At 45.4% G+C, this 12,045-nt stretch overlaps 1 protein-coding gene across 1 annotated transcript in view; it reads left to right on the top strand.

Moving 5' to 3' along the window:
• The first annotated feature begins 352 nt into the window (after positions 1-352).
• Positions 353-12,045, top strand: part of SNX30 (sorting nexin family member 30) — a 47,895-nt gene continuing 36,202 nt past the window's right edge. The window contains exon 1 of the mRNA XM_066181420.1: positions 353-624. Within this exon, the coding sequence (XP_066037517.1) occupies positions 463-624 (162 nt within the window). The 5' untranslated portion in view covers positions 353-462. The remainder of the gene's footprint in view (positions 625-12,045) is intronic.

Below are 12,045 nucleotides of genomic sequence, written 5' to 3'. Positions count from 1 at the left end.
CCACAGCGTGCGGCGACACCGCCGCACTCCGGGGTCACCGTCGGGGCAGCTCGGTGGCGCGGTACCTCCCCCGGCCCGGCGCCGCCCGCCTGGGACTCCGCCGGATTCCCTGATTCCCCCGGCCCACCCAGGGCTCCACAAGTCCTGGCACCGCCCCCGGCCGCCTCTGGTTGCCGGAGGCGGTGTCTGGTGCTCCCGTCGCCGGGTCGGGCCGGGCCGGGCCGGGCCAGGCGGGGCGGCAGGTGGCGCGGCCGTCCCTTTCGAAAGGGGCGGGCGGTGGCGCAGGCGGATGCTGCGCTGGCTCGCTCCTCCTCCGTCGTCGCCGCAGCCGCCGCCTCCTGCGCCTCGTAGTATCGCGGCGGTGGCGGGCAGGCTCTGGCCGGGGCCCCGCAGCTTCTCGACGAGGCGGCGCGGCCTCCGCTCCCTCCCTCCTTGCCTCCGTCGCTGCCCGGCCCCGGCGCGATGTCGGGCGGCGCGGCGGGCGCCCCTAAGCCCCTCCCGTCCTCCGGGCCCAAGTCGCTGCGGGAGATGCCGCATCCCCTGGCCACGTCCAGCAGCGAGGAGATGGGGCCGGCGCTCACTCCCAGCCCCGACCTGCTCCTGCCCCGCAGCATCGCCGACAAGGTATGGCCCGGGGAGAGGGGGCGCGGCATTTGAGGGGACGTCTGGTGTTGAAGGAGAGTTAGGAAAAGGGCCGTGTGTGTTTCCCTGACACATCCCTTTTCCCGGCTTCGTCTCTCCATGGGGAGATGAAGCCCTGGGCGCTGCTGACATCCATTGCAAGAGCCCAGAGCAGCGCCGGGGGGAGAAGGCATCGTATCCCTTGCTGCGAGGGACCGGCTGGGACACTGGTGGTCGCGCCGGCACAGAAGGGCTGCAAGAGGCAGTGTTTTATTTACTGTATCTGCCTGTGGCTCGTACCGTCTACAGATAGGTGTAAATTTTTCAGGCATTACTGCAGCTCCTTTGCTGTCTCCTTCCTGTTGCCCTCACGGGGAAGGCTTGGAGCTGGCATTGTTTTCTTATCATCAGCTTGTCTGTGATTGTCCTTTCCTGGCTGAACTCCTGCTCACTTCTTCCCAGCACTAATACAGACAGGGTGCTCTGCAGGAATATCTGTGTCTGTTTTTCCTTTCCTAGCTCTGGCATATGTTCGCAGGACACTAGTGAACTCTGTGAAGTGCCTTCCCTGTGGTGATAATTCTGTAGTGGCAGTACAGCATTGCTGATACATTAGCTACGCTTGCAAGGACTTGGCATCTCTGGAGACAAGTCTTACTGAAATTTTTAAGGTAGGATTTCCTGGGAGCAAGAACTGCAAGGGATGATGTGGGCTCAAAAGCAGTTCTGGCACAGCTGGTTTGTGCATACAAGGTGTTGCTGAGTTACTGGTGGAAAGAAGTGCTGCTTCTATGGTTCTTGTCCTGGGGCATATGGAGCTGCTTCTGGGTAGGATGGATTCCCTAGGCTCCAAAAGCCTTGAGGCTGTCAGCAGTATCTGACCCAGTACACTCCCATGCTACAGGACAATGAGTCAAGGTAGCCTGGCCGCTTCCATATTTCACCATCTGCTGTGTGCAGCTGTGATACAGGTATTCAGCACTTCTTCCTGCCCATGTAAGGAGTCCTCTTCTTGAACATTTGCCCACTGTTGCTCTAGTGAGAAGCAAGGCTTACCATCTCTTCAGGAACTTAGGCCTTCATCTGACAAATTAGCCAGTTGATGACCTGCTGAGAAAAGGGTATGTGACTAAGGCAGGGATAGGAATTGTGGAGGGTTTTGTCTGTGATAGATGGCTTAATCATGTAACTAGGTTGTTGTCTGGCAAACCTGTAGGAGTAGAAATTGGCAGCTGCCTTCACAAATCTTGCAGCTGAGGAGCTGCTGCTGTTAGCACGGTCTGTCCACACTGCTGTATAGCTGGTGAGAAGCAGTGTTCTGAGGAGTATCTCACGTCCTAGAATGTCTTTACTCAATTGTATTAGAGAACTGCTTTGCTTTTGGAGTGTAAGCAAGCTTCTCTCTGCTTTACTGCTTTGAGGTTTTGACAAGTGTATCAGTATTCCTGATAACCTGGGAGCAGAAGTAACTCTAGCTTCAGGCTGAGGTCAGCTAACTTCTCATAAGTAGGAAAGTTCTTGCCCAGTTTTTCCATCAGCAATAGAAATGAAATCCACCTTTCTGTACACTGTATGTAGTACCATGCTGTTCTAGGCACTTGGCAGCATAGAAGTACTGTAAAAGGCAGAGCAAAAGTGGCTATGGTGATGTTTAGACTTTAAAACAGTTCTGTGCTTGACCTGGAAATGGCACTAGGCTATGATCCTTGCACAATAAAAGGATATCCAGTAGGAAGAGAATGTATTTTTTTTTCCTTCTAGCTGAATTAGCAGAAGAAGTTGTGTCTTATCCTCTAGATGGAAGGAGATCAACAGCTCTGCTGTGTAACAGATGTCCCTCCTTCAGCTTAATATTTCACATGCTGGCAAGAAAAAAAATGTGGTAACTTCTTTCCCATCTCAGAAAAAAATATTCAATAAACAGGTTTTCCTAGCTTTAAGGCAATACTTGCTCTGTGTATTGAGTAGTCTACAGAGGGAGTATGGTAAGTGGAAGTAAACGGGTAAAACCACTTTTTGGATGGTTTGTATGTCTCAGTCTCAGAATCATGGAATGGTTTGGGTTGGAAGGGAACTCAAAGATGATCTTGTTCAACCTCCATGCTGTGTACAGGGACACCTCTCACTAGACCAGGTTGCTCAGAGCTCCATCCAGCCTGCCCTTGAACACTTCCAGTGTTAATCTTAAAAGTCTTAATCTCTGGTGGTGGATTATTGATCTTTTGAGAGACTGGCTCACTAATCAACTAATAGTGCTCAATAACTTCAATAACTGGGTATCAAGGGGAGATTTGCATTCAAGTCTGACTTAGGCTTAAAGCTCTACGTTTGTTATTTATTGATTCTTGAGTTGGAGCTATTCTAATCTTCTCTCTGGCCTTTTGGGAGAGTCTGGTGGATATTGGTACTGCAGAAATTTTGGTCCAGGTGTCCTTCTTCAAAGTGTCTTTGAGTCAGATTCTTTCAGGACAGCTGTCCATGTCCGGACCTGTACTAGGATAGCCCTTGGGGAAGAGAGCTAGTGACAATAGCTGGCCCATCACCATGAAGTGGATAATTTGCTTTTTCTGTGTTCCTCATGTTTTCTCTGAGCAAATACTTCCTAAAATCTGTTGCAAGCTACAAGTACCTAAGACTGAAATCGTCTGAGTGGAGAATGTTCAGAGTAAAGAGAGGTTTTCTGCCCATAAAGTGCAGTTTTTATTGCCACTGATGTTTAGCATAGAAGTGGCTAAACCTCAGCCATCACTGCTTTCTATTCTTTAAAGCATGCTTTTCTTAATTTTTTTTGAACCATTGATTAAGAGCTCCACTTAATCCTGAGTCAGAGAAAACTGGGGGACAGGACCACCTGCCTGTGTGTCTCCTTTTGGATTTTGATTCACATATGGGAATAATATAGTACTTTAGATCCTGTGTAACTTTAAAGTCCATAAACCTGAAGTTGCTGGTCAGGTGGCTAATGCTACTAGAGCAGTAGGTCATTGGAAAGGAAAAGAAAATCTTTTGTGCTGTTTACTGAGGCCATCTGAGTAGACTAGTCGTGAGTTTTCTGAATCTTAGGAAAAGGGCTGCAGAAGTTTTGTTATCTGGAATAGTGTCTTCATCCTGGCTTGTAGTGGACAATAGTTTTAGTAACCACGACACCTTGACTTTTGACATCATCTTACCTCTTAAATGAAAAGGACATCTTAGCTAAGTACTTGACTTTCACAGTCATGCCACAGGAAACATGAAACACTTGAATTGTAGATTCTTCTTTCTAAAGCACTTGTATATTGGCCGTGTGTTTCTATAAAGATTTTTCTGTTCCCCTGAAATCTAATTGTGTAAAACATTGTCTTGACACCTGACCACCGTGAGTGTCTTTGAGTTTATTCTCCCGTCACCCTTTCTGGCGTTCAGATAAGGAGACAGCTAAAACTGAACCTGAGTGCTACCATGTTGTGTTTTGGGGTTTTTTCCTTTTATTTAGTTTGGTTTTTTTTAACATCAGGTGACAGGAGAAACATGCAGAAGAAAACAGTTCCTCAAGTTGCATGGCAGGGTTAGTCGTAGAGTTAGTTGTTAAACTGAGGCCTTACTGGTTTAGCTTTTGAAAGAGCAGATCGACTCCTGAGGAGGGTAAGACAAATGGGGAAGTGTCTGGATTTCTCTTTGCCTTTTACTTTTTAAAAGAAGAAGGAAGTTCTGCTTGCACACGACTATTTGACTACAGTGCACAAATTTGTCACTTTCGTTAAAAAACCTGCTCTGTGCAGCAGGACAAAAGCTTTGACAATGAGGAGAAAAGGCAGTATTAATAGGTTACTGAATTTAGAGCTGAGGTGAGAAGTAGATGATATTTTGCTGGTGAAGACTTGGATTCAGCCCCCCTGAGGCTGTGCAGATTTAGTAGGCTGTGCTAAGATTTGGAAATGCCAGGCTGTGCAGAATTAGAAAGGAAGTGTTCTGTATGGCTTAGTTCCACTGTTGTCCAGCTGTGGTTCCTCAAGACTTGTGTCATCTAAGAGTATCTTCCTAACATACTGGTGTTGGCTATTCTTGCTATGATCTGCCTTGAGACTGGCAGCTCTCTGATCAGAGTCCTGATTCACATCACTTGGTTTCTTGCCAAGGACTCCAAAAGCTTTCATTTCCCACCTGTCCGAGGACTCAGACTTGCTTGTCATTTTTCAGACATTTTTGACTGCTGTTACTGTACTTGTGGCCAGCTACCTGTAACTTTCTCAGCTTTTCTACTTGGAAACTCTGCATCCCTTGTGTCTGCCTCTGTTAACTCTATACAGCTGATGGAAGCTTCAAGGCTGTTTTACAGGTAGTTTATCAAGCAGATACCAGTGCTTATGTGGAATACCAGACTTGCAGTGAATGCGTACCTTGAATTTGCTGGTTCATGGAGATGGACTTTAAAACTTGTACTGCAAACTTCTGGTTACTAACTGGAAACTATTGTTTGCATGCTCCTTTGCTTCCAAGTTACCACCCTGGTGAATTCCTAGACTTCTTATTAGCACCTGATCAAATACAAATACTTGATGTTTGCTGGAGTGCTGTTACATAGCACTTACTCTGAGAGGGAGCCTGGCACCTCTCCAACTCCAAAAAATATACTGAGAGGCTGAAGCTCTACTTCCAGCCTCCTTGGCTGATATTTTATAATTATTGCTGTTAACTTTATCCACCCACAGATGAAAACAGTTTACAGTATAATCTAAAACTTAAAATAGATCTGCCTGAGCTTCTACGGGCTTCTTCCTTCTCTGACTAGATGAGAACTTAGACTGGCACCATGTATCGTTCTTAAAGAAAGCTGGAGGTAAATTCTCAGTTGTGGGAGAGACTGAAGACTGCAGAAAGTCAAACTGAAGTTGGTGAACTTGGGAAGCAATGTCAGTATGGATGGGTTGATCTCTGTTCCTATCTATAGGATGCAAAAATGACAGTGACAGGGAAGTTGAGGCTAGAAGACGCTTCTGGATATTGTCTCATCCAACCTCTTTGCTCAGATAAATCAGGCTGCCCAGGATGGTGTGAAGCTATTTCTTGAACAGCTCTCTGGGCATCCTGTTCCTTCATCCAGTCACCTACAAAGTAGAACATCTTTCTCATGTTTAAGTGAAACTTCCAGTATTTGAATTTTCACTAAATAGAGTCTGTCACTTCCTTCTGTACACCCTTCCATCAAATATTTATCTTTATTGATAAGATTCCCTGAGCATTATTATCTTCAGGCTGTTTACCTTCTTTGCCTTGAGGCATTTTGTTGGCTCTTAGTCAAACTTTCCATCAGTGTCTGTGGTGTTTGTTTTTTTTCATTCCCTATGCCAAACTGCTTTTCAGTCAATCAGCCTCCAGCACACACTGCTGCATGGGGTTGCTCCTGGCAGGAGCAGGATTTCACGTTTCCTCATACTGATTTTTTTGAGGTATCCCGCAACCCATCTCTCCAGCCTGTTGAGATCTTCCTGAATGACAGCACAAACGTCTGATCCAGCATTCTATACAGTTGTGTACTGACAGGACACTTGCTGAGGATGTACCCTGTTCCATCGTTCAGGTCCTTAATGAAGGTGTTAAAACAGTAGTGACCCTAATACTCTCTGCTGATATACACCATTTGGAGTTTGTGGGATCACAAAGCTTTGAACCCAGCAGTTCAGTCAGTTTTTCAGCCCACTTTGCTGTACATCTGTCTACCTTGTGCCTCATCAGGTTGTCTAGTGTTATGAGAGATTTTTTTGAAAGTCCTCCAAAAGTTGAAGTTAACTGTGTTAAAGCTCTCCTCCTGCACACCAGCCCCCTGATATCTTCATAGCAGGTGGGCATTGAGTTAGTTAAACATGAGTTACATTAAGTCCTTGCTGACTTCTCATCACCATGTGCTTTGTGTGTTTAGAAATGGTTTCTAATATTTGCTTGACCCTTTTCCAGGGATTGAGGTGAAGTTGACTGTCCTGCAGTTCCCTGTATCCGTTTTGAAGACAGGAGGGAACCACGTTTCTTAAACCAGAGAGCGTCTAGGTACAGACAGTTGTCTGCCACATGCTTCCTAAGTAGGCCATCAGCTCTCAAAGTCCAAACTTGGTTGTCATCTTGTTTTAAGGAGCTTCTGTCTCTTCTGTTGCATTGTGTACATGCATGTCAGGCAGCTCTTTTCTAGTCTTCTTATTAAAAGGTCTTACTTAAACCTAGCATGGCTTTCAGCATGTCATCAGCATTCTATCCACAGTCAAGCTGCTGGCTGAATCCAGTTTCCTCTCTTTCGTTGTAGTGGTAACTAGAGCTGCTTTCTCTAGCTATTTTGTCTCTCAAACTTGTAATACCACTTGGATAGATTAAAACAACAGTGTTCTACTGAAAAGATGTGCTTGTCTTCTTTTTTTCCCTTGTGGCCACTTGATGGTGTAGAAGCAAACTATAACAGCACACTGCTGCTCTTATGTTTGCCTTCACTTGTAGAAATGGGGAAGGGTGCTTTCATGGTATCTTACACCATAGATGCTCTAGTACTGTTGTAAAACTCAGTGGTCTCTATGAGCCTACAGCAAGTTTCTTGAATTGGCAATTCACTTCTTTTTTGATAAAGATGAAGAATAGCTACCAAGTCAGAACAAACATTTGCGTCAGCATAAGTATCTTAGTACCGTTACTTTTTCAGTCTCTTGTAAAGCTAAACATAGCTTCTACTGTATAACAGTGTTATTACTTTGTGGTTCTTACTCCAACTTACAGGAGGGAGGGGTGTATTCTTTGAAGGTGTATTCAGTGTTGCACAGTTTTCATAATCTTTTCAACAGGATTATTTCATACATAATGAGACAGAGTACTGAAAACAGATATTCAGAGCATATGTAGAGAAACTTGGTTCTTTAGATGGGTTTCAGAAGGATGAGTCTTGGCAATATCTTGTCAGCCATGGTGGAAAAAGTTATGCTTGATGGTCAGAAGAAATCCTCAGGGCTGCCTGTGCTGGAGTGCCTTAAACTTACCCAAGTAGCTGAATGCTTTCTGAGCTCATTCGTGGATAGAAAAGGATGACCACTTTGATAACGGAGTACTCTTACTGCAGTTGTATGGAGGCCTCCTCCTACTATCAGTGCCTCAGGCAGCATGTCCCTGTAATTAATGGTGGGAGGGGCAGAGAATAAAAGCACACAGGTTTGCTATTGACACACCAATCTGGGAGACCTTGATTCCCAAATTAATGTGCAAACTGTTGCCCTGCATATTGATCTCTGCAGGTGTCTTCTAGCATTCTAGCATTGTGGTCTACTCTTAGAATGTGGTGGTATCTTAAACAGATGGTCTGGCTGTCACATGAGCCAGTCTGCTCCTGCTCTGAGTTGAGAGACTGGTATCTGTAAAGTAGGTCAGGAGACAAGGCAGGGAGCTCTTTTGGTGCAGTCGACTTAGTGCCACTGCAAGAAAATCTACTTACCACACCTGAAATGCATATTTGAGATTGTAACTTGCATGTGCTTTCAGTCTGTGAAAGACTTTCAATAAGGCAATTAAAAATAGCATTTTATCTTGTGTATTTCTCAGAAATAGCTTTGCTGAGGCTTATTCTCTGCTGACCATGAGCAAGATCTTAAATGCTGAGCTATACTGACTTTTTAAGCTGTTGAGTTGATTGCCTGAGCCTGGGTGACAGTACAGCTGAGATTTCCAAGTTCTTGTGGCTGGGGAAAACTGCTAGCATCACTAGGATGCAATGGTGAAGAAAGATCTGAGCTCTACCATGGCATCTACAACTGTGAAGTAAAATCTGTGTTAAGTTACTCTTAGTGAATTATTCAAAAACAAGGGAGAACCATTTCTTTCCAGTTACTAAGGGCACTAACTGACAGCAAGGTAGCTACTAGCACTACTGCAATTATCAATTGAAGATGGAAAAAAAAATCTAGTAAGCTGCAATTATTTTAATGAGTTAGCATTTCCAGTTCCAGTCCAGCTTAAATGTCCTTTAGAAAGGGCAAGAAGGGAGACTCAGAGGGAACTACTGACTACTCAGCCTCACCTCAGTCCCTGGAAGGGTGATGGAACAATGAATTCTGATAGTCATCTTTATCCACAGAGAGGATGAGAAGGTGATCAGGAGTAGTCAGCATGGATTCACTAAAGGTAAATCACACTTGACCAACCTGATTGCCTACTGTGAAGAAACATCCAACAGCTATCTGTTGGATGGATGAGGGGAGAGCAGTGTCTGTTGTCTTCAGCAAGGCTTCTGGCACTGTCTCTTAAAACGTCCCCATGGGCAAACTCAGGAAGAGTGGACTGAATGGGAAGACAGGGAAGTGTATTGAGAGCTGCCTGAACAGCACATCCCAGAGGGTCATAATCAGTGGCACAGGCTCTAGTTGGAGGCCTGTCTGTGGTGGTGCCTCCCAAGGTTCAATAGTGGGCCCAGTCTTGTTTAACTTACCCATCAATGACTTGGGTGAAGGGGCAGAGGCCTCCTCAGCAATTTCACTGGCAACACAAAGCTGGGAGGAGTGGCTGATACCCCAGAGGGCTGTGCAGCCCTTCAGAAGGACCTCAACAGGCTGGAGAGATGGGCAGAGAGGAACCTTCTGACCTTCAGCAAAGGCAAATGCAGAGTCCTGCACCTGGGGAGGAACAACCCCAGGCACCAGCACAGGCTGGGGGTGACCTGCTGGGAAGCAGCTCTGTCCAGATGGACCTGGGGGTTCTGGTGAACAGCAAGCTCTCCATGAGCCAGCAGTGTGCCCTGGTGGCCAAGAAGGCCAGTGACATCCTGGGCTGCATTCTGAAGAGCATTCATTGCCAGCAGGTTTAGGGAGGTGATCCTGCCCCTCTGCTCAGCCCTGGTGGGGCCTCACCTGGAATGCTGTGTCCAGTTCTGAGCTCCTCAGTACAAGAAAGACATTGAGCTCTGAAGCAGGTCCAGTGGAGGGCAACAAAGAAGATTAAGGGATTGGAGCATTTCTCTTAGTGAGTAAAAGCTTATGGACCTGAGGCTTTTCAACATTGAGAAGAGACAGCTGAGAGCATCTCATCAATGCTTATGAGTATCTGAAGGGAGGGTGTCATGGGGATGGACCAGGCTCCTCCCAGTGATGCCAAGCAATAGGACAAAGGCCAATGAGCAGACCGATGCACAGGAAGTTTCAGCTGAATATGAGGAACGGCTTTACTGTGCAAGAGATGGAACATTGAACAGGCTGCTCAGAGAGGTTGATGTTCAAGAACTCACTAGAGATATTCAAGAACTGTTTGGGTGCCATGTGCCACGTGCTCTAGGTTAATTACCCTTGAGCAGGGAATTTGAGTCAGATGACCCAATGTGATCTCTTCCATCCTTATCTATTCTGTGATACCGAGTTTTGACAGGTGAATTTATGGGACAAGTTCTACTTCATAAATTGGGTAGGTCAAGGGGTGGAAAGTGATGTCACCTTTATCTGTAGATGATGTTACAATACCAAAACTGTTGATTCTCCATCAGATATTTCACTGAAATCAAGAGGTATCTATCAGAGTAAGCACTTAGGTGATACTGGTTAGTGGTACTAGCTGAAATGGTTCTGAAAATTGAGACAATAATATAAAGTTCATACAACAGGCAAGGAAAGAGTTTAGCCAAGAGCTGTGATCAGAGTTGTCCTGAAAGCGTAAATCTTGTTAGAGAGCATTGTCATCTTACAGCCACATTCAGAGCTTCTGCACTGCCACTTCTGTGAAGCGATATGTAGTAGGTAAGATGCTACTTTGGAAGTGAAATTGGTGGTGTCTATAACCCTTAAAGATGGGTTTCTGCTTTATCTTTTCATATATCTTGGCTGAAGACAAGTATTACACAACTATTATGCAAGTGTGTGGGAGCAAAGACATGGCAAAAATGTGTAGTGCTCTGGTTTGCAGGAAAATATGGAGAATGTAAAATGTAAACTTGCTTCTAGATCATGCCTCAGATTGTGGAGAGCAGACTCTACTGTGAGAGTGACAACCTCGCTTCCTGTCTTGGGGTGATCGATAGTATTACTAGTGCAGTGGTCTAGTGTTACTAGTGATGGGGAGCTTACTGCACTGAAGGACATGCCTTCGTCATGATTATCAATTTGTGCTTTGACTTCACACTGAATTTAAGTCTGAAAAAGCTCCCTTACCTTAAAGTTTCTCTGTATAGTTTGCCTTATTTCTTCAGTAAGCTTGAATGATTGTGTGTGTTCCTTGAAAAGGAATGTGTTGCAGACAGGTGTTGCGCAGGGGCAGGGAAGCCTCCTCCCCATCACTGGTGGAGATAGTGGTGCCTTGGAAGACTGACCTGAAACAGAGACTGGACAGAGTTAGAGAATAAAGTAGGTATTTATTGAAAGGCTTTCGGGATCCACCTTGGCCTATACAAGAGCCTGACCAAGGCTGCACCCAGGGTGGACTTAGAATGGTCACAAAATGGCTGATTGGTCAAAAGATCTTACATTTTTATAAGTTTTGCATATTGGGGTTTAATTGTCCAATTACACCTTCAGGTTGTGAAATCTCATCCTTCTTGTTTTCTCTCTTCAGTCCACCGTTGTTTAGGCTGTTGGGCTGAAAGTTGTCCTTGGTTCTCAGCAGGAAAAGGATTTGTTTTGTCTACCTGCTCTGTGAAGGGAGCTTACTGACACTTAATATGAGGCTCACAACTGCATCACTAGGCAACACAGAGTCTGCAAATATGAAAGCTAAAACTTGAGGCATCATTAGCAGCAGGCACAGCTAACTCTGTGGTGAAAACACTGGCATCTGGTAATGGTAAGTGATAGATTACCCAGATGATAGAAACCCATGATTTTCTGGGTGAAACTGTCACCTTTGCTTTAGCTTTTTAGGTGCTGGTATAAGGCAAATTGGTGAAAAGTTATAGTACTGACAAGATGAAGTTATGGGTTTTGAATTGTTGCCCAGAAAATCCGTGGACATTTTAAATCAATGCCATTTATTGCAAGCGATCATCTTGACCTCTTCACAATTTGTATGCGGACTTCCAGCGTGCTGACTAGCCTGCTTCTGGGCCAGTATACTTCACTTGAAGCCATGTGTGTAACTTTTATATACCTTTGTGGCTGTGATAAGCCTAAACCATTAACTAAAAGGTGTTTCTCTAGATAAAAAAGTCTGTGGATCTCAAGTAGTCGTGGTTTGACACTAGCCCAATGCCAGGCACCCAAAAAAGCTGTTTGCTCACCCTCCCCTGCCACAGCTGTGCAGCAGAGAGGAAGAAAATTAAGGAAAGGTTCATGAGTTGAGATAAGGACTGGAGGAAAAACACTCCAAGGGCAAAACAGGCTCAACTTAAGTTGAAAAGTGAATTTATGACTAACAGCGTCAGAGGAGGATAATGAGAAGTAAAATAATCCCTTAAAATACCTTTTCCCCTCTGGCCACTCCCTCCATCCCACCACCAGCGCTGGC

Source organism: Chamaea fasciata, unplaced genomic scaffold (genome assembly GCF_029207755.1).
Source record: "Chamaea fasciata isolate MVZ Bird 193981 ecotype frontalis unplaced genomic scaffold, bChaFas1.0.hap1 SCAF_4, whole genome shotgun sequence".
NCBI lineage: Eukaryota > Metazoa > Chordata > Aves > Passeriformes > Sylviidae > Chamaea > Chamaea fasciata.
Note: the sequence above shows the minus strand (reverse complement) of the source record. Positions and strands in the feature narration are given on the sequence as shown.